The sequence below is a fragment of the Triticum aestivum genome, chromosome 2D, assembly GCF_018294505.1.
Source record: "Triticum aestivum cultivar Chinese Spring chromosome 2D, IWGSC CS RefSeq v2.1, whole genome shotgun sequence".
NCBI classification, from domain to species: Eukaryota; Viridiplantae; Streptophyta; class Magnoliopsida; order Poales; family Poaceae; genus Triticum; species Triticum aestivum.
In genome coordinates, this window is record NC_057799.1 from 426047900 (window position 1) to 426069663 (window position 21764).

Consider the following 21764-nt stretch of genomic DNA (forward strand, 5'->3'; position numbering starts at 1 on the left):
CTGGTTAGAGCGTCGTGCTAATAACGCGAAAATAAGTCCTTCATGATTCAGTTGAAAACTTGAAATTCCCATGCTAAAATGGAATGGAGAATGAGAATGATATGCAAAAAAAAAAATGTGGCCCATACAGGTCTCGAACCTGTGACCTTCGCGTTATTAGCACGACGCTCTAACCAGCCGCTGCCCAACAAAGTTAGGGCTTTCGCCCGGGAGACCTAGGGGAAGGGGAAGTGAGGAGATCAGTCCATACCGACGCCTCCAAGGAGGGGAACGGCGCCCTCAGGCGTCGCCGTCGGCGCGGCCGGTCATGGCCGGCCATTCGCCCGAACTAGATCTCCACCACTAGCAGCGCCTCCTGTACAGAACCGGCGATCAAGAGGAAGCGCGGCCCGACCAGGCTGGCCCACACGCCGAACAGGGGAGGAGGGGAGGCGCCAGATCGCGCGCACCGACCGCCGCAGAAGCCACCGCCGGCAGCCAACGACCACCGGATCCCGCCGCCCGCGCGGCCGGGACGCCAGATCCACCGCCCGCCGGCCGTGCCTTGCCAATGGAGCCGCCGCTCCAGATCCAGGGTTCCCCACGCAAAGGCAGGGCAACCGAGGCCCCGCCGCCGCCATCCTTGGCGCCCCGGGCTTGCCCGGCGGCTGCCTCAAGCGGCGGCGAGGAAGGGAAGAGGGGGGGTGAGGAGGAGGGGCGGCTCTCAAGATGCAGATGCTGCATGAGAGTCATCATGTGTGCTGCCTACCTGATTTTCTTCTTCAAGTTTGGGGGTCATGTATAAGGGAACATTGACATAAGCACGCCAGTGAATAGAGAGTGAAGTTATTGTTTAAACTGGCATTAACCTTCGGTGATACAAACATGAATCCTTCAGAATTCATGTAAATTCAGTATGGGGAGATTCTATGAGGGACTTTTGGACAGAACGAATAAAAATAAGTCCTTCATGATTCAGTTGAAAACTTGGAATTCCCATGCTAAAATGGAATGGAGAATGAGAATGATATGCAAAAAAAAAAATGTGGCCCATACAGGTCTCGAACCTGTGACCTTCGCGTTATTAGCACGACGCTCTAACCAGCTGAGCTAATAGGCCTTGTGTAACGATTGATAGCGTAAACGTAGTATGTAGAGTTACGACAATACGCTCGTCTCTAATGACTTGCAACGCAAAGTGTCTTACTATCAAAGATAGACAATGCTTTAGTGACATGAAGTTAGCGAAAGTACACTTCTAGACTTCTGGTCCTGAGCTTGGATTAACAGTAAAATCAAAAACATATTAAGAAAATGAAAAATTCTGAATCTTTTTAGTGACAAAAGTTTTCGACGCTTGCAAAATTATCGTGAAACGACATTTGTAGAAGCCATGAGAAATAACGGCAAAATTATCACTCCAAAATGCTTTTGAAAATGACATTTTTGGAACATCGATTTTATTTTTTTAGCCACGGCTTCTAAAAATGTCATTTCATCATGAAATTTCACAAGTAATGAAGACTTTTGTCAATGTTTGTCACTAAAAAATTTCAGAATTTTTTAAACTTCTTTTCACTTTTTTTTCTGATTTTACTGTTCACTGAGCTCATATGAGCTCAGGCTAAGAAACTCCATGTCCGTCAGCGAAAGTACTAAGTTGCTAGTTGATATTTGAAAACAAGATTTGGTCAGAAGTAAGATCGCCATTTGCCCTCGGGCCTCTAAACACCATTTCATGCCCACTAAAAATATTCAGGAGAATTCATACTTACAACAGAATTACAACAACTTTGCAGACATACACACAAACACACAAACCAGAGAACACGCTCACTGATGCTTTATTGAAGAACGGAAACCTAGATTAAAAGAAAATAATTTTGACTGTCATCCAGAGAGGGGTAGATCAACTTACTACTTCCTGGCACCGCAGAACTTGGGCCTTAATCTTAGGGCTTTAGGAAATCAGGCTGGTCTGTGACTGATCTAACCCATGCCCATTTGTGATCATTCACATCCACTGGGTTCTTGGCCACGGCAATATCTTCCAGTGGTATGTAGCTGTAATTCCCATTTATCGGGCCAGGTACGAAGCCAGTGAACCCAGCCATGATCCCATGGATGGCTGAATGCGCCAACAGGGTACAATATAGATTATCAGTAGCATTTGCTGGGACTGCTCGAATCATGTAGGTAGGATCGATATACTTCACAGTGAACAACTCAGTGGGGTGTTCTCTCTTCCACCATCTACCCAGCTCAGATTTCAGCCAGGGGCCAACATCAAGGAACAGCATGTTGCCAGACTCATCCTGCTCGCGCTTCTGGTCATCAGTCCGGGGAATCACCTCCTGACCAGCGCCTTCAGCAACGACGACGACAGCATGTCCCTTCTTCTTTATCCTTTCATACAGGAACTCAAACAGGCCTCCCTTCCCTTCAACGTGGAAATCAATCTCAGGAATCAAACAGCAGTCAACATCTCGGCTGCTCAGGGTGGCATGAAGAGCAATGTGACCCGTACTCCTGCCCATGAGTTTGACAAGACCGATGCCATTCACAGCGCTCACAGCCTCCACATGTGCCGCGTCGATCGCCTGCTGAGCAATCTCCACTGCAGTTTGAAACCCAAACGACCTGTCTATGATACCGATGTCGTTGTCCACGGTTTTGGGGATCCCTGTAATGGAGATCCTCAAACCACGCCGTTTAAACTCTTCGAATATCGCCACTGCTCCTCTCATGGTTCCATCCCCGCCAATCGCATAGACCTGTGAATTGTCATAAAAGGGATATTCAGGTAGGATAGTAAGATCAAGGCCTGAAGAACAGGAACAATTGACATGTGAAGCAGCACATTTAACATTGTATACTTATATTTTTTGACAACAAAAATAGGTAGTAACATACTAGTAACTTTTTTTGAAAAGGGGAATATATTAATATCGCGAAGATACCAATTACACCCAGCCTCTGCACCTACAAGATGTCACAAGACATACAGGATGCACACAGCCAAAGAAGAAAAACAAAAAAAGAAAGGAAAAACAAAGGTCCCGTCATAGCGATCAACTCCTCTCGTCAGTACCACACCAACCACCACCAAATACAACACCCAGAAAACATAAGAGGTCTTCAAAAGCAACGCCTTCAAGGAGGAAACAGTGCACAAACACCGTCGTTGCCCGATCCAAGATCTTAGGTTTTCAACCTGAAGGAAGTCCGAGCTCTCAAAACAATTCCTTCAGCGAGACAATTGCCAGGCACAACCAATGAAGGTCAGACCTTAGGCTTTCACCCTTAAAGTCACGACTCGGCACCCAAAGAGCACCACCAAAAATGAAATCCTGCAATGCTGCCGCCCCCACTTATCAGTGCTGCTTCTGAGAGTTATCAAACACCTGGCTGACTCCATCGCCACCAAGGCCCCGTCCGACTAACTGATCCTCCGATCTCAGTCACCATGACCTTCTCCCTCGTCGTCTATTCCATGGAAATCGAGAGGCCGACATGTCCATGGTATCAACAAACTCCAGAGCTTCGCCCTGCGCCCTCAGAACCTCGTAGGCTGATCTGGACGCGCACGACCGGATACTGTCCGATCCAGATCTCCTAGGCAAGATCGCTGTTAGCAGTTCCGGAACCCGTCGATGACCAGATCAAGGAGGGCCGATCATGCTGAATGTTGCCGTGATGCGAGCAGAGCACAAGGACCGCCACCTTTATTCACGGCAGCAGGCCCCCACGCCGCCCCGAACCAGTCTGCCGCTGCCTGGCCGGCCACCATCGGCACCACCACGGTGCCTACCCGGCGCCGTCAGGCCCCCAACCGCGCCACCGTAGCCGATGTCAGATCTGGACGATAACCGAGACCCACGGCCACCACCTTTGCCCGCATCTGGCAGAGAGCAGCGAGCACGCCGGATGCCCGCGCGATACGCCGGAGCCGAGCCCGGCCGCCGCATCATCACAACGCGATGCCTGCGCACGGATCAAAGCACGCCGGCCAGATCCCCCGTGGTGGAGAGCCGCCTGTGCCCATCGCGTCCACGAGAGCACCCGTGCGAGACTGGCCACCAAACTGAAGCGCTCGAGCAGCCGCCGCCGGCGTCGCTCAGGACGAAGGTATGACGGTGTGAGGGGAAAAAACAGCCCAGCCGCCACCATCCTGGAGCGCGGCGCGGCTTCGCTGGCCGGCTCTCCGGCGGCAACGTGGCGGGGACGGGGGGAGGCGACCGGTGTTTTCCCCCGAGTCGCCAGATGCGGGCAACGCGGGGGCGGCGGCTGGGTCTTCCGCCTCGTCGATCCTAACTAGTAACTACACCAAAATCTTGATCCTAACTAAGGCCAACTCTAACCGATCCTCTATCCGGCTATAAGATAGGACAATCGGTTTTCCTCCTCTATGCCGCAGCCACACCTAGCCGATCCCCAAAACCGAATAGAGGAGGATAATTTATCCTCCGCCGCCTATCCAAGCCCTAAATATACTCCGTCTGGAGGTGGCCGAGGATAAATTTTCTTCACGCAAAGGCCTCCTTGTGGCTGGCCGGCGACTCACGTAAAGCTCCCTTGTCGACGGTGGCGACCTCCGGCCTCGCCGGTGACCCCTGCCCGTACTACTACGGGTACGGCCACTGTGTGCTGCTGCTGCTGCCCGCCGCTGCTGCGTGTTGCTGCTGCTGCTCGCCGCCGCCGGTGCATGCTGCTGCTGCTGCTCGCCGCTGCTCCTCCCCGCTGCGTGCTGCTGTTGCTGCTGCTCGCCGCCACCGGTGAGTGCTGCTGCTGGCCGCCGCCAGTGCGTGCTGCTGCTCCTCCCCGCTGCATGCTTCTGCTGCTGCCCGCTACTCCTCCACGCTGTGTGCTTCTGCTGTTGCTGCTCGCCGCCGCTGGTTCGTGCTGCACGCCGCTGCTCCTCCCCGCTGCATGATGCTGCTGCTGCTGCTCGCCGCTGTCAGCGTAAGCCTCGATCAATGCAAGCAGAGGTGCGACGTCCGGCGTGTTTGGTGTGCTCTCCAGCGTTGCCAGCGTGGTCACCATGGTCGCATAGCAAGTGTTCGACGAAATGTATGAGCCAAATGTAAGTTTACTCTGTTATATATAGGAGAGGCTAGGTCCGGCCAAAACTCCACTAAAGGTTTACTCCGCTGGATCCTCCTTTATTTTTAGGGGATCGGTTAGAAATGCCCTAACACGAACAATCACGAGTATTTTTTAGACTTTTCTGTAATACACCATGATCCTTTAAATCGCAACTTTGAACAATTTTAGTGTATTAGAGTAAGGCCAAGCTGATCCCAATCTTAAGTGCTTACGCATTCTGTACATCACCTCATGGTTTTGCAAGTACTCCCTCCTTCCATCTATATAGGGCCTAATGCGTTTTTTAAGACCGCCTTTGACTATTGACAAGATTAATAGTACATGACATGCACAATGTGAAAAATTATATCATTGAAAGCTCCTTTCACACACGAATTTAACGGTGTGCTTTGTGTAAGTTGCATGTCATATATTATTACTCTAATATTTGGTCAAAGTTAGCCTTCAAAAACGCATTAGGCCCTATATAGATGGAAGGAGGGAGTAATCACTGTCTCTAGTGAAAATCTGAAAGCTGCGTCAGAGTTGCTTTTACCTGCGTATACCCGCGCGCGACGATGCCATCGACGATCTTGTTAAGATCAAAGCCACCACGTGTCGTCTTGAGCGCGGTGCCGCCCTTCTTGTGCCAGTCGTCCACGGAGGCCGGGTCCAGCCGCACGTGGTCGTCGTCAGCGCCGTAGAACCCGCGGTACCCCGCGGCGACGCCGAAGACGTCGAGGACGCCGTAGAGCTCATGGAGCCCCACGACGAGCTCCCTCAGCACGGTGTTGAGGCCCGGGCAGAGCCCCCCGCAGGTGACGAGGGCGGCGCGGGCGCGGGCCGGGTTGACGGCGAGGCTCTCGCGGGGGCCCGCGCGGCGGTACGCGACCAGCGGGTTCGGGCTCCCGGAGGAGAGGTCGAAGAAGGCGTGGCGGAGGGAGACGTCCCCCGGGGAGATGTAGAAGGTGGGGGGCGGGTGGAAGTAGGGGTGGCTGGAGATCGGGTTGGGGACCGCGGTGGCGCCGGAGGGCGAGGCGGGGAGCCGCGGCGCGTCGCGGAGGGTGAGCGGCGGGAGGGTCACGGTGGTGTTGGTGGGGGTGGAGGCGGCGTGGTCGCCGGGGTTGGGGACGGTGGGATCCATCTGCACTTGCTGCTGTCGGTCAGGGCGGTGGGAAAGTGGAACTGCGAACTGCGTAGTGGCGGAGTGGTTCGAAGCAGATGAAAGCTGAAAGGGAGGGGTCTGAGCGACGCGTGGCGGTCCTGCTTAGAGCTTCTCGAAGTTGACAGCGGCGCCGTGTCAAGGGGCACCTCATCGGTAGTGACTAGCAAATGGCCAAATGGCAGTCAAGAGAAGACTAACAAATGGCCACGTAAACAGTATTATAGGAGTAGGAGAGTATTAGGCGAAAGTCATCTTCTGCTCCTCGGCTCAAATGAGCTTGGGATGAACAGCTTAAATTCAAAAAAAAATGTTGAATCTTTTGGGAGCATCAATATTTTTACGACTTTCATGAATGTTATTTCATGATAATTTTTGCAAGAACACAAAGTATTTGTCAAAGTTTGACAATAGAAAAACATAATTTTTTAGTTTATTGTTCATCATAGAGCATTTGACCTCGAGAGCACATACTTCGCGTCGAGTATTAGGCGTCGGTTTAGTTAGACGTCACTCGCCTGAATTTTCAATTTTTTAGTTGATTCGGTGGAGAAGGAAGTAGGCGACGACGTGCAGCATCAAGGCCGCCGTCGACGGCCAAGAACGAGCCACAGCGGCAACGTAGGCAAGTAAGAAATTTGACGATTTGGATGGAGTGGAGGGCTCGCCAGTTTAGAGGGATGATTGGGTGGGTCAGGTGGCGGCGCCAACACGGCGGTGGATGGCGGTGAGGGAAGGGCAGGGCGGCCAGGCTGGCATGGGAGCGCTGTCGGCCGTGGACGGCAGTGGTTGACTGTTCGGCCATTGGTCCATAGGGTGGTTGGGGAAGAAGATGAATACGAGGTTGAAGAAAGCCATATGATCGTCTGTTTTGCATCAGACGGTTGGAAACAAATCGACTGACCCAAATTATTTGTCCACTTAACCTAGCCAATCCAATGAAGTGTATAATTTGAGGAGATTTAGTCAGAGCAGAGCACAACATCCTTGTTCGTTCAGGCGTTAGGATTTTTGCGAATTTACATGTATGCCTCTTTCAATTTCCTGATAGTTATATGTTTTAGCAACGTGGATGGTCACATTTTTACATGTAGCTAGTGACCGGGCATATCAGGTGCATATGTTCTTTAGGTGCATTTGATTTGAGCCTCAACCACCCCCATCATTTCCTTTTATATGATCAAAGGAAGGAGATGCACAGATGAAGACAGGATTTGGACATAAGAGAGGTGAGAAAGTAATAACCGTTCGAACACAAGAACATAGTCAATATAATTAATATGTATGACAACATATGTTTGATAATAATAAAAATTGTGTTAGCTTACATTTAACTCTATAAGTAATATAGTTGAACGTTTCAATAATTTCATTAGATGTGACTTTCGCCCTATCATCTTTAAAAAGCCATAAACGTAGAGTAAAATAAATTTTTAAATTGTAATCCTACCGCATCTAATTATTAAATTAAACAATTGTATTAAAACAAAATTGTACTATATAATAAAATTGTACTAATTCACCCAGTACTATAATCTACTCCCTATGTTTAAAAAAATTGAAATTCTAGGTTTATCTTAAGTCAAACTTGGTTAAGTTTGACCAACTATATAATATATGTGCTAAGACCCACAACAATAAATACACACAATACAAAAATATACTTCATAAAGAATTTCACTACCTAGTTTGATGTTCTAGATGTCAGATATATTTTTCTATAAATTTGGTCAAACTTAAACAAGTATGTCTAGAAACAAACCCATAACTTCAATTATTTTGGGGAGGTAGTATAATGCATGACTGGGAAAATGTAATGGTTGTTTTTAGTAATATATCGGTATGAGTATCTTGAAATTGATGTATAGTGTCGGTGTCACGGTGAAGCATCTGTCACTCGCAGGAATGGAGTATCCCATAGCCCGTGCCACCATGGTGAAGGGGGTAACGAGTATCGAGAAGCGACAAGCCGGCAATGCAGTGATGTAGCCAGGAAAGCAAGACCTGGAAAACCGCAAACAAATTTGCAAAAACTATGTGTACATGGAGCTCCTATTTGTTGCTTTAAGCGATGAATAATTATTATATCACAGGCATGGGTCACGCTTAATAGCGCTCCCTTGTGCATAAGAGGGGGAGGGTTGGTGATGTACGTTCTCTGGCAAACCAGTAAAAAAAATCATTGGGCTACGTGCGTAAGTGTAAGTGCAAGAAAAAAAGGGTCGGTACCATGCATCCTTAGAAAACCCCTTATGGTTTTCAGCTAAGTTTGTTTCATGAAAGTATTATATTTAATATAAGTACTATTCCTAATATTTTAAATATTATGGAATAAAAATCATTATATTAATTGAATCCATCCTAGATTCAAAAAATGTTCACTAATTTTTAAAAAAGTGTTGAAGATTACGTATATTCTCAAACTAAAAAAGCATTCACAGATTTCAGAAGATTAACAATAATGAAAAAATGTTCAACATTTTTAATTGACGACATTTAAAAGATTCTTCAATTGGAAATATTCAAAAATCTAAAAATTTCATGGACGTTAAACAATATTCATAAATTTAAATAGACAAAAGGAGGTGAAAGAAAATAGGGAACTGCAGAAAAAATGGACATGACCACTAAAAACCATGAAAAGGATGCAGAAAATGAAAGAAAAAACTGTGGAAAATGTGAACCGAAAGAAAATCAGAAAGTAGGTACAGAAAACAGAAAAAAAAAATGGTTGTGAGCCTCCTACCTGGGCCGGCCTGGTACACATAAGGATGTGCATTAAATACCAAATGCTCACTATTCTTCGCAATCAACGAAGATTAGGAGATTCCAGCGCATTGCAGATTTGAGCGCTTACAGGAACAACGATTTCCTGGTTCGTATAATTTTCCCCACCACCAAGTGGGCTCTTCACCAAAAAGTACAAAAAGTTGTGCTGAGACTTGTTTTTGTTCGTGAACACCCAACGGGCCGAGTGTTGCTAGGTCTCGCTTACTGCGAGACAAAAGCTAGCATCACCTATAGCGCGCTCTCGCATGGGCCAGGTCCAGCAATGCTTTAGCAGAAGTCTATTAAGAGGAAACTAGCACTGGCGGGCGCTACTACGTCCCGCTTATAGCGAGTCTAGCTTACTCTAATGTCAAACAACCAAAGAGAGAACTACTTCTAGTAGGTATTAAACGACCAAACTGGCAAACCTTCCAACGACATAAAAAGCGACAACGAAACTAATTTGATACTTTTGCTAAATTGGCATGGCTCGTCAATAGTTCAAACCACGTATGGGTGGGACAATCCAACCTTTCATATCCAGCATGAGAACCAAACGTTGAAGCCAAACAGTTCATTCATTTAATTCACGTTTGCCCTATGTTCAAGGGAGTCACAACTCATTGCAGAGAAAGGTGGTCAGTAGTGAGGGTTGGTTGTATTTCGTGAAAAAGATATTTCATCCCAAAATGCCAAAGATGACAAAAGATTCAGAAAGACTTAAAAACTACAGGGAAGGCTTTCAACGGCAATTTTTTTTAATTAATACTTGTTTAATTGACATGGTGGATGATTGGTAGTCGAGAATAGCCCAACGTTTCTCTATCTCCATCCTCTGGTGGGTTTACAAGCCGACTAACCTATCATTTCTCTATGTCGGGTGGGTGTATAAGCCGACTAGCCTAAAAATTTTCTATCCTCAGGTGGTCTGTGACCCTTTTGTATCCAGCGTGAGAAGCCAACCCTGAAGTCGACTGATTTGATGTTCACCCTACGTCCAAGGGAGTTGTCACAAAAGTACACGGTGCATAATCATCGATGACGCTATAAAAAGTGGAAGTTGGTTGCTTACCGGCATAGAAAAAAGAGTGGACACTACCAAAAGTAGCTACATAATTCCTAAAAGAAACATTTCATGTTGGAATGTCAAAGATAACAAAAGATTGTACCATGTGAGGAGACAAACATCCGAACAGAAAAGGCTTTCAGTTGCATAAAAAGGACGACGAAATTAACTTTTACACTCTCTCTTCCTACATATAAGATGTTTCAGTGGTTCAATTTAGGAGCGGGGATAATACTTCTTTTGAATTGACATGGTTACTGGGAAATAACGATACGCTTTAAAATGGGGCAACCAAACCCATGACTTCCCTGACCTTAGGTGGCCAACTAGCCTCGTGACTCTTCTGTATCTGGCATGTGTCAAACAACCAAAGAGAGAACTACTTCTGGGTATTAAACAACCAACAGAGAAAACTTTCAGTGGCATAAAAAGCAACAATGAAACTAATTGATACTTTTGTTCAATTGGCATGGTGTCTGGTCAATAGCTTGAACTACTTCTGGGTGGGACAATCCAACAAATCTGATGACCCACAAGTATAGGGGATCTATCGTAGTCCTTTCGATAAGTAAGAGTGCCGAACCCAACGAGGAGCAGAAGAAAATGATATGCGGTTTTCAGCAAGGTATTCTCTGCAAGTACTGAAATAAGTGGTAACAGATAGTTTTGTGATAGGATAATTTGTAACGAGCAACAAGTAACAAAAGTAAATAAAGTGCAGCAAGGTGGCCCAATCCTTTTTGTAGCAAAGTACAAGCCTGGACAAACTCTTATATAGAGAAAAACGCTCCCGAGGACACATGGGAATTATCGTCAAGCTAGTTTTCATCATGTTCATATGATTCGCGTTCGGTACTTTGATAATTTGATATGTGGGTGGACCGGTGCTTGGGTGCTGTTCTTACTTGAACAAGCATCCCACTTATGATTAACCTCTATTGCAAGCATCCGCAACTACAACAAAAGTATTAAGGTAAACCTAACCATAGCATGAAACATATGGATCCAAATCAGCCCCTTACGAGGCAACGCATAAACTAGGGTTTAAGCTTCTGTCACTCTAGCAACCCATCATCTACTTATTACTTCCCAATGCCTTCCTCTAGGCCCAAATAATGGTGAAGTGTTATGTAGTCGACGTTCACATAACACCACTAGAGGCTAGACAACATACATCTCATCAAAATATCGAACGAATGCCAAATTCACATGATTACTAATAGCAAGACTTCTCCCATGTCCTCAGGAACAAACGTAACTACTCACAAAGCATATTCATGTTCATAATCAGAGGGGTATTAATATGCATATAGGATCTGAACATATGATCTTCCACCAAATAAACCAACTAGCATCAACTACAAGGAGTAATCAACACTACTAGCAACCTACTAGTACCAATCCCGGACTTGGAGACAAGAATTGGATACAAGAGATGAACTAGGGTTTTGAGAGGAGATGGTGCTGGTGAAGATGTTGATGGAGATTGCCCTCTCCCGATGAGAGGAGCGTTGTTGATGACGATGGCTATGATTTCTCCCTCCCGAAGGGAAGTGTCCCCGGCAGAACAGCTCTGCCGGAGCCCTAGATTGGTTCCGCCAAGGTTCCGCCTCGTGGCGGCGGAGTCTCGTCCCGAAAGGTTGCTTATGATTTTTTCCTCGACGAAAGACTTCATATAGCAGAAGATGGCCACCGGAGAGCCAACAGGGGCCCCACGAGGCTGGGGGTGCGCCCTGGGGGGTAGGGCGCCCCCACCCTCGTGGACAGGTGGTGCCCCCCCGACGTATTTCTTCCGCTCGGTATTTTTTATTATTTCCAAAAATGACTTTCGTGGAGTTTCAGGACTTTTGGAGTTGTGCAGAATAGGTCTCTAATATTTGCTCCTTTTCCAGCCCAGAATTCCAGCTGCCGGCATTCTCCCTCCTTCTGTAAACCTTGTAAAATAAGAGAGAATAGGCATAAGTATTGTGACATAACGTGTAATAGCAGCCCATAATGCGATAAATATCGATATAAAAGCATGATGCAAAATGGACGTATCAAAATCCTTATCCTTAGTTGGGTCTATAAGCCGACCAGCCTCGTGATCCTTTCGTATCCAGCGTGAGAATCCAATGTTAAAGCCAAACAGTTCGTTCATCTAATTCATGTTTTCCCTATGTTCAAGGGAGTCACAACTCATTGCTCCCTTTTGACAGAAAAAGGTGGTCACTAGTGAAGGTTTGCTGTGTTTTGTGAAAAAAAACATTTCATCCCACAATGCCAAAGATGACAGAAGATTCAGAGAGAATTTAAAACTACAAGGAAGGCTTTGAACGGTTAACAAAATTTATTAATACTTGTTTAATTGACATGGTGGATGGTCGGTAGTCAATACTACCTTTGAGTGGAATAGCCCAATGTTTCTCTATCTCAGGTGGGTATACAAGCCGACATGCCTGCCATTTCTCCATCCGCAGGTGGGTGTATAAACCGGCTACCCTAACATTTTCCTATCCTCAGGTGGCCTGGGACCCTTCTGTACCCAGCCCGAGAAGCCTACCCTGAAGCCGACTGATTTGATGTTCGCCCTACGTCCAAGGTAGTTGAGTCACAAAAATACATGGTGCATAATCATCGATGACACTATAGACGGTGGAAGTCGGTTGCGGCACGGAAGAAAAAAGAGTGGACACTGCCAAAAGCAGCTATATTTCCTGAAAGTGGAATGTCAAAGATAACAAAAGAATTAAATAGCCGAGGCTTTCAACTGCATAAAAGGGATGTCAAAATAATTTTATTCATCCTCTGTTTCTAAATATAAGACGTTTCAGTGGTTTAATTTAGGAAGAGATGTAGCAGTTCTTCCGTATTGACATGGTTGATGGTCAATAATGGTACCCTCTAAAATGGGGCAACCCAACACAACATTTCCCTATCCTCAGGTGGCCGACTGGCCTGGTGACTCCTCCGTATCCAGCGTGAGAAGGCACACCTGTAGCTTGTAGCCAACCAAATAATTTATCCAATTCAAGTTCGCCCTATGTTGGAGAGCACGAGTTCGAGTGGCATTTGGCATTGGCACTACTGGCACGCCGGCTTCTTTGCTTCTCGTGTATACAAGGAAGGAAAACGGTGGCGTGGAGATTTCAACTAATCCCGATCCAAAACTTGCCCGTCCTCGGCGGGTCTACAAGCCGACTAGCTTCATGATGACAATCCTGAACCCGGCCCGACGTGCCGACCCCTAACCAAACTCGCCCATCCTACAGTTCCAGTTCGTTCTCCATCCACGGCAAGTCGGCACCCGTGCGCTCCATCTTTGGGCTTGGGGTTCGCTTGCTCCCACCGGTCCTGGTCGGCCGAGGGACAGCGACATACCGATTTCGAAATCAATAACCCGCACGCGACCGCTGCCTGGCTAAATCGCCGAAGCGAACCGCCCCCAGATCAGTTCGACCACGTAGCCACGTCTCCTTCCTTCCGAAGTAAACAGAGGAGGAAATCCCCCCTCTCTCCCTCGTCGCTGCTCCCCTCCAAATCCCCTGAACCCCGCCTCTCCCCGGAGTAGCTGCTGCGGCCGCGGCGGAGGAGAGATGTCGTACGCCTACCTCTTCAAGTACATCATCATCGGCGACACAGGTGCGCTCCCCCTCCCCCTCCGCCGACCCCTCCTCGTTCCGGGGAGATTGGGCGGATCCGTGCGGCACTTTGCTGCTCCCGTCGTCGGGGAGATCTGTGTCCGCCTCTGCTGAATCTGGCTCGCGCTGACGGTCGGGTGGTCGTGCAGGTGTCGGCAAGTCGTGCCTGCTGCTGCAGTTCACCGACAAGCGCTTCCAGCCCGTCCACGACCTCACCATCGGCGTCGAGTTCGGCGCCCGGATGATCACCATCGACAACAAGCCCATCAAGCTCCAGATTTGGGACACGGTACCTCTCCGCGACCAATTCCTCATTTCTCTTTGCCTTTCCTAGCTGACACGCGCCTAGATCGATTTGTCTTCTTACCGTGGCAGTTAGTGCCAAGCGCAGATGGAAAGAGGTGGCGCTAGGAATTACTGTGCCTCACTAGGATAATCGTAGAGTTAAAACTGCTGTTTGTAGTGTGATTCTGGTTTCACCATTCATAATTGCGACTTCATCGAGTTTCTGTATGAATTAGCTGTCATGAGATGCACAAATGTGTAGTTTAGCTTCCTTCTCATTGTCGTGCCATAAACCTTGGTGTCATATTTAGTTTGTCAAGGTAAATAAAAAAAATATCTTATGTGGCCGCGTTAACATTACAGGCAGGCCAGGAGTCATTCAGATCGATAACTAGATCATACTACAGGGGAGCTGCTGGTGCTCTTTTGGTTTATGACATCACCAGGTACTTGCCCAATATAGTGAAAGCTGCCTGGTTAGATTAAGTGCATAGTTATCTGAAACTAGCTAACCATGGTGTTAATATCCATGTCATACCGAATTTAGGAGGGAAACCTTTAATCATCTTGCAAGCTGGCTGGAAGATGCAAGGCAACATGCAAATGCCAACATGACAATAATGCTAGTTGGAAACAAATGTGACCTATCCCATAGGCGTGCCGTGAGCTTCGAGGAAGGCGAGCAGTTTGCCAAGGAGAATGGTCTCATCTTTATGGAGGCATCTGCAAAAACTGCACAAAATGTCGAGGAGGTGATGATTGATTCTTGATGCATCTCTGTGCAATTAAGGCCTTCTCCATGGACCATTGTCTCATTCGATTTGAAATACAGGGCTTTGTCAAGACTGCTGGAGCAATATACAAGAAAATTCAGGATGGTGTCTTTGATGTATCTAATGAGGTAAATTTTCAAATATCAAATCATTTTCTTTGTTATTATGCTTAGTGAAAAGTGAGAATGTATAATGTTATCTTTATTATTACTTATGCACCACAAAATTTGTCTGATGTACCTAAATGAGATTCAGTTTCAAATATCATATCATTTCTTTTGTCTGCTTAGTGAAAAGTGAGATTGTATATTAGCAATCATTTATGCAACTTAATTACATTATTAACAAACATGTTGTGCCACAAAATTTCCCTGGTATGTAGAGAACTAGAGATGCCTTTTAAGTGCTGTGTGATCCTTAAGTTGCATCATTTAATATTATTAGGTGATTTCAGGCTCAGGTTTCTGATGTATATTCTACTCCACTTTACAACGCATGAATGCCTGCCTTACAAGTTACAATATTTTTATTGCGAAAGCACAAGATACAACCCGTGTAAATGCCTTGCTTCATTCCCATCGTACAGAAACCCCACCACTTTACTGAGAGCCTTTATATGGACCCTAATAAGATTACTAAAAGATGATGACGGTGTTACATAAATTTCGCTGTAGTAGTTTAATGGAGTAAGGAGATTCTTTTCTTCGTGCTGAAAAAGAGAGATCCGTTGCCCTCCATTGTTGGCAGAAGAAGTTAATAAGCGGTAGGGCAGCAGTGTTGCTATTGCAGCAAATGCCATTTTCCTGCCAAGAACACTTTTAAAATTTTGCCTGTTGAACTGACAAAAAAGGTTACATTGCTGCTTTCCCTGCGGTACTTTGTTCCTGGCCCTGAGCATGTACTGATTTCTCCTCTTAATTTTTGCAGTCGTATGGAATCAAAGTTGGCTATGCAGTTCCTGGCCAAGCTGGAGGTGCTGGTGCTTCGTCTTCCCAAGGTGGCAGCTGCTGCGGCTAATGGAACGATCCATGGTGTACAAAATCGCATGGCATGTGTTACAATACCTGTTACATTATTTCGAGTTGCGAGTGATTGTAACTCCAGGGTGCTTTGTTATTTCACGCGCCTATGGATTATGTTCCAGTGAGCCAGTCAAAATAGGTTCAGTTCATTTCCTTATACTGTATACAATCACTGTAATCCATCAGATGCTTCCAGCCGTGTCATTTAGGATTCACGAATTATATCCATTTGCATGTGTGATTAAATAAGTATGTATGATTCAATGTGTATGTTTAAATCAGCTCAAAACCTTTGGGTCCACAGACTTTAAAGTTATTGAACACTGTTTTTTCATGAGTAGTTGCAGATGTGTGCCTGACTAGGTAACCCGTGATTCTATAAGGACACTTGAGCTTGTGAAATTTGAGCTTTCACTCACTGAACATGAACCATCCAAAGTACTCAGTTAAGTTTAATCGGATGAAGCTTGTTGCTATTTGGCTGAAGGATATGTGTTAATTTGTTTTTCTTATGTCTAAATCTGAATATATCTTGTGGAGAGTTTGAGGTAGTTGTTGTAAAATAAATAGTTTTTTTTTGGTTCTCTTGTAATTGACTTGTTTTCCTCTTTTCCCTTAATAATGTTCGTCTATTTTTTTTCTTAGAGATCATAAGCAAAAAGTTTCCAAAGCATTTCTAAGTTCCTTCGACCCTAACTTTGCTTGTTTGTCGACCGTAGTTCGTGTTGAGTTACAACCATAGGTCTTACGTTTTAAAACAACGGGAGTAGTTTTTATTATATATATTTCTCCTCTTCAGGTTTATAAGGTTTGGAAATAGGCCAAACCATTCCAGCTCGTTCCTACAAAATGATTGATGCAACACAAGAAACCGAGAGCCCTGTATCCATATTAGTTGTTGGTTGCTGAAATAAATGTATCTAGACGTATTTCAGTTCTAGATACTTCAATTTGAGCGGCAATTAGCATGGACCGGAAGGAGTAGGAGACGGCCACAGCAGCAGCAACACAACAACAGTCCGTACCCTCGGCTGCGTACCAGAGCAACAAAATTCTGCACGGTTTGCTATACATACAGACATGCACATGAGTAGGGCAGCAAGCCGACGGCGCGTGAGCCGGCGAGGGTGTGGCTAGTTGGTGTGGCAGTCGTAGCAGGTGTGGTTGCGGCCGAGTTCGGTGAACTTGTCGTAGCCGTGGCGGAAGACGCCCATCCCGAAGAGGACGCCGACGAGGAGCGCGATGCACAGCAGCACCAGCAGGCAGCACCCCACCCTCTCCTTACTGTTGAGCCTGAAGCACATCCTTCCCGCCTGCCTGTGCCTGCCCCCCTCCTCCTCCTCTCTTTTCTTCCTCTATATAAACCTTGATCTCTCTCTCTCTCTCTCTCTCTCTCTCTCTCTCTCTCTCTCTCTCTCTCTCTCTCTCTAGGCGAGCGACGGTGCTGTAGCGTGAGGGTTTTGGAACGTGCAGGCAGGCTGGAGCAGCGCGGGCACGCCCTTTTATCAGAGAAAATGGTTACAGTTTGCTCCAAGAGAGAGAGAGCAAAACTGCTGGAGGTGGAGCTGGACAACTATGTAACCACTCCAACGAGCGCCCTTCTTTCTGGCTTCAACGGTGGTGTGTAGGGCATCGCTTGCCAGGGAAGCTAGACTGTGTGGAACGGTCGGGTGATAGGAAATCTCTCTCCGGGTTGCCTTTCCGCCATGCACGGAATCTCGATCCTGTGTGGTGTGGCCTAGCCCAAGACACATGTCTAACAAGACGGGATTATTGATGCCGTGATGTGTCATCTTGGCATCGAGGGGCATGTGGGGGGAATCAATTTGCAGAGAGCAACAGGCGGTTCGCTTCTGCTTTTCGTCCATCTTTTGCTGCGGAATATTTGTCTTTTGGCTTTTAGAAGATAGAAGATGGAAGAGGATAATGCATGCGGCTTGGCTGATTGGGGGTGTCCTCCATTGACAAAGTGTTAGGACTGGGAGGGCATGGATGGATGGACAACGGGGTTGACAGGATGGAATCAATTCGACTGGGATGCGCATTTATGTGAGGGGTTATTATCAAAATTTTGTTCTAACACTTTGATAAAGCTTATAAGAAATTGATCGCCGTCGAGGTTTTAATTCGTCCCGATCCTGAAACGTAAGACGGTGAAGAGACAGAGGCAAATGCTCCGGCCAACACTTGTCCCAAACATGACACCACCATAGGCCGGCCGGCCAAACCTGTCGCTTCAAACGCATCACCCACAACGCTCGTTGCATGATTCGGCACGGCACTGCGTGAACGATGGATACATCACGGCCAAGAGGTTGTGGCATGGCTATGTCTGATTACGCTGTGGGTTGTGGCCGGTTACAGAAACTATTACCAACTATTTTTATTTTTTTGCAAACATATTCCAGAAACTTTTACTGACTATAGTAAGCCTTTGGAGTTAAATTCCAGTAAAACATTGTCTCAACAAACAAGATGGAGAGATTCCAGGATATATAAATGTTCTAAAAAAAAAGGCCACCACAGCATCAAACGTTATGATGAAAGAGAGAAGTGGAACCAACATCACCCATCATCTAACTGGATTTTGTGTAGACATTGCAAGTAAAAATGATGATTCAATTTGTTCCAAACTTATAGGAAACTAAACCACACCGGGCAGAAAATCAAATCACAGAAAGTGATCAAGCCTAACATCGCAGCATACATGCGAGAATTGTGGACAGGTGCATGATTCAGATGAATATATCAATGCGTAATCTGAAATGCCAGTGCCCCCAGCCCAGTTTAATCTCAAGCATTGCCACAGAAGAAAAAGGGTCAGCTTCTACTCAAACACAACTTACTGCTACGCAAAAGCACAAGGGCAAGAATTCCAGGGTAACAAGTAACGGCACAGGATGCCACTTAGCATTTCAAAAGTCTGGAGGCCTGCAAGTGAAATTCCCGAGAAAATGCATTACGAACAATATATAAGAACATAGGTCAAACAGGCGAGATGATTCCGCATCAACACGTACTTAGATTGACATCTTCTAACAGAACAGAAACAATCTTCGACATAGCTCGCAGAGGAAGCAGGTTACGCTGTAGGGACTTGCACTGCACGAGCTTCCAAAGCAGGGAACAATAAAGCTCAGCGCCCCCGGCCGCGACCACGCCCACGGCCGCGTCCACGACCCCGACCCATAGGCTTCCCTGAAACAAAAGGTAGGCTGATCAGTTTACAGTTCTTGTGGAAACTGACCTTAGAACAGCTGTGGTAAAACTGCGTACCTGTAGTTGGCTTCTTAGACTTGACCCTGGGGGTATCCTCAACCAGCAACGTTTCCAGGTTTAAGCTATCAGGGAGGATGTAGTACCGAATGTTGTTTCCTCTCACGCTGATGTGATCAAGGGTTACAGGATTCTTCCCTTTCATTGTGAGCTTTACGGTCTTCAGATGAGTATTCATGCTTATGTCAACACCTACAAAATATGCATCAGTTAGAGGATCTGCGGTACAGTAATCATGATCCCAATAAGTTGGTACAAAAATAGTTGCAGCAGTGCAATGTTATGGGAGTTGCAAAAACTGAAGAGCCAGACAGGGTCCAAACAATAATTTCCCGAATTCTACATGACCGAAGAGTAAAACTGGGCAAACCGAGTTTCTAACATGCAACAAGTTACACAATATGAATCTTCCAGGATGCATTTTTCTTCTTTTAACAAGCAGTGGAAACTTATGGAATCTACCCAACAAAATGCAATTTGGCAAAGATTATAAACCCCAAGGCCAGAACACCTCAAGTAACAAATCAACTGTAGAAATATGAAAAACATCATTCCAATCTTCAAATCATATTTCCTACGGTACCCTTCTTAACACAAAACAAATGTTCTCCAGTTGCAAAGAAATTTCATCAACTGTTCTTACATTGTTTATTGCACCTTTCAGCAAACTTACCACCCCTTTGGTTCATAGGGTAGGAGAATCATAGGAATAGGGAAGTCATAGGAAATGAGATGCATGTATCTGAAATCCTATGAATAGGAATAGGAATAGGAAAGAAGATACCATTTGGTTCACATCATAGGATTTTTTCCATTGAGTCTAGGCTAATGTTTATTTTCCTATGAAATGTGGAGGCTAGGAAGAGTTCCTTCATAGGAATAGGATTCTATTCCTACGAACCAAAGGGCTCTAAAGAATTTTTCCTATACAAATCCTTTCCTATGAGATTCCTACAAAATTCCTACAAACCAAAGGAGAAGTGCGGTGTGTTCCTCTTCTAGGTTTAATAGTATAAAACTTCATCTGGGAGCAACAAGGAAGATTGGGAGGGGGCATACAGAGGTACTACGTCCCAATGCATTCTCATTCTGACCAACAACTAATGTACGTTACCACACTATCATAAGGAGATGCAATCACTATATTCCTTGGAATAATATATAGAAGACTGAAGATTTCAATATACAAAATACATCATGTATTTAACATCAGGAGTGAACAGCACCAGGCACATAAGAGAAGATGGGCTGAATGTAAACATACTCCACACAATTCGTATGAATCAAATTGCTAATTGACCAAGCAGAACAGCCACTGCAAAGAAACATCGCTAATTGTGCACCACAACACTAATGGAGCTAATCATCTTCATCTCAGTTCCACACTGTAATAATTACCTAATCCTTCAACTACGAAAGGAAATCACTAACTGCCCATAGAAGACATGTTTCACTTCTACGAGCTCTAAACCTAACAAAACCACGCCACACAATCAGGCAAACACATGCCACTAGATCTCAAAAACACCGAGCACGGGGACAAAGATAACGGATCCTAGAAACGGACTCGCTGAAAGAACCCCTTAAATTTCAAGATTTCCCACTCGGGAGGAGTGAAGCCGAAGCATACCAGTGATGGTGCCGTGGACGGTAGTGCCGTTCTTGAGCTCGATGGTGACCGTCTCGTTGTTCAGCTTCATCAAGAACCTGCGGCCAAACAGAAACGCCCAAATCCGCAACAAATTCGCGGAGGATTACACCAACCAGATCAGCGAGGGACGGCAAAACAAAACCAATCCGAAAGAAGGGAAGAAAAGTGGGGGGAGGGGGGGGGGGGGGGGGGGGGGGGCGCGTTACCTGACGAGCTTCATCTTGGCGGCGGCCGGGAAGATGCGGAGGAACGGAGGCGGGCGGAATCGGAGGAGCTCGAGCTGTTTGCTTTCTCGGAGCGGGAGGGCAAAACCCTAGTTTGAAGGCTGACCTGGCTGGTTGCTGGTGAGTCGGTTCACTTGGGCCGGGCTTTACGTCTTTGGGCTCGGTGGAAGTCGTGAGGCCACTGCGCTTCTGAGAAACAATAGGCTTCCACCGACTATTTTTGTTCCCTGCCCCTAAAAAAAAGACTATTTTTGTTCCACAACAAACAAACAAGCGTGTAGAAGGTGCCTAGGTCTTTTTTTGTTGTTGAAAGAAAAACCTCCCATATATTTTTTTTGCGGGAAAATTTCTAATCTATTCATCTTCAATCATGGCAGTACAATGAACATCAGAAATAAAAATTACATCCAGATCAGTAAACCTCCCATATATTAATAATCTGAAACAGTCATACAACGCAGGGCGAAACACTATTAAAAAGCACACTATTGGACCTATTATCAAAACTAAACTTTGCAATCTCGTGCACCACTTTATTAGCCCTTCTGTTAATCTTGGATATCTTGCAATTATTCATCATCTTGGATATACTCAAAACTTCTATCTTTAGATCAACTAGAGGAGACCTGTCTAGTAGATCATTTCCAAGAAAAGAAGCCACAAAAGAACAATCAGTTTCTAAAATGATGGACTTGTGGAGAGTGATACCAATGTACATCCCCGTAAGGGTCGCTCTAAGCTCAGCTTCATCCGTGCTATTGCACACCTCAATATAATCTCAAGACGAAATGATAACTTCTCCAATATGGTTCCTCGCCACCACACCCACACACACATCACTTATGGCCTCCA

At 46.0% G+C, this 21764-nt stretch overlaps 3 protein-coding genes and 1 non-coding gene across 5 annotated transcripts; 1 reads left to right on the forward strand and 3 right to left on the reverse strand.

The window, feature by feature from the left end:
* Positions 1 to 1025: 1025 nt before the first annotated feature.
* TRNAI-AAU (transfer RNA isoleucine (anticodon AAU)) lies at positions 1026 to 1099 on the reverse strand. Its single transcript has one exon. It is a non-coding gene; the product is annotated as a tRNA-Ile (tRNA).
* Positions 1100 to 1665: 566 nt separating this feature from the next.
* LOC123053591 (ATP-dependent 6-phosphofructokinase 2) lies at positions 1666 to 6305 on the reverse strand. Its single transcript, XM_044477065.1, has 2 exons — positions 5621 to 6305; positions 1666 to 2753 (listed from the first exon to the last, which is right to left on the reverse strand). Exons 1-2 carry the CDS (start codon positions 6206 to 6208, stop codon positions 1932 to 1934), a joined length of 1410 nt encoding a protein of 469 aa, XP_044333000.1. The 5' UTR covers positions 6209 to 6305; the 3' UTR covers positions 1666 to 1931.
* Positions 6306 to 13300: 6995 nt separating this feature from the next.
* Positions 13301 to 16095, forward strand: LOC123053592 (ras-related protein Rab-2-B). The gene is made up of 6 exons (XM_044477066.1): positions 13301 to 13682; positions 13831 to 13970; positions 14330 to 14412; positions 14514 to 14718; positions 14799 to 14867; positions 15667 to 16095. Exons 1-6 carry the CDS (start codon positions 13637 to 13639, stop codon positions 15754 to 15756), a joined length of 633 nt encoding a protein of 210 aa, XP_044333001.1. The 5' UTR covers positions 13301 to 13636; the 3' UTR covers positions 15757 to 16095.
* Positions 16096 to 18492: 2397 nt separating this feature from the next.
* On the reverse strand, positions 18493 to 21061 carry LOC123053594 (small nuclear ribonucleoprotein SmD1a). 2 transcript variants are annotated; one of them, XR_006425701.1, is made up of 5 exons: positions 20895 to 21061; positions 20668 to 20744; positions 19038 to 19229; positions 18782 to 18959; positions 18493 to 18692 (listed from the first exon to the last, which is right to left on the reverse strand). XR_006425701.1 is itself a non-coding variant. In XM_044477067.1 (4 exons), exons 1-4 carry the CDS (start codon positions 20906 to 20908, stop codon positions 18898 to 18900), a joined length of 345 nt encoding a protein of 114 aa, XP_044333002.1. In that variant the 5' UTR covers positions 20909 to 21061; the 3' UTR covers positions 18570 to 18897. The 2 variants fall into 2 exon arrangements, 1 of the variants encoding a protein (XP_044333002.1); XM_044477067.1 differs by having other exon boundaries at positions 18570 to 18959.
* Positions 21062 to 21764: the final 703 nt, after the last annotated feature.

Excerpts from the sequence above, each read along its gene's own strand:
- LOC123053591 (XM_044477065.1), bottom strand. The coding sequence starts at position 6,208 with ATGGATCCCACCGTCCCCAACCCCGGCGACCACGCCGCCTCCACCCCC. Across the intron at positions 2,754-5,620 it reads TCGCGCGCGGGTATACGCAG|GTCTATGCGATTGGCGGGGA; the intron begins GTAAAAGCAACT and ends GACAATTCACAG.
- LOC123053592 (XM_044477066.1), top strand. The coding sequence starts at position 13,637 with ATGTCGTACGCCTACCTCTTCAAGTACATCATCATCGGCGACACAG. Across the intron at positions 13,683-13,830 it reads CATCATCATCGGCGACACAG|GTGTCGGCAAGTCGTGCCTG; the intron begins GTGCGCTCCCCC and ends GTGGTCGTGCAG. Across the intron at positions 14,719-14,798 it reads CTGCACAAAATGTCGAGGAG|GGCTTTGTCAAGACTGCTGG; the intron begins GTGATGATTGAT and ends TTTGAAATACAG.
- LOC123053594 (XM_044477067.1), bottom strand. Across the intron at positions 19,230-20,667 it reads CGTCCACGGCACCATCACTG|GTGTTGACATAAGCATGAAT; the intron begins GTATGCTTCGGC and ends CATATTTTGTAG. Across the intron at positions 18,960-19,037 it reads GTCTAAGAAGCCAACTACAG|GGAAGCCTATGGGTCGGGGT; the intron begins GTACGCAGTTTT and ends CTTTTGTTTCAG.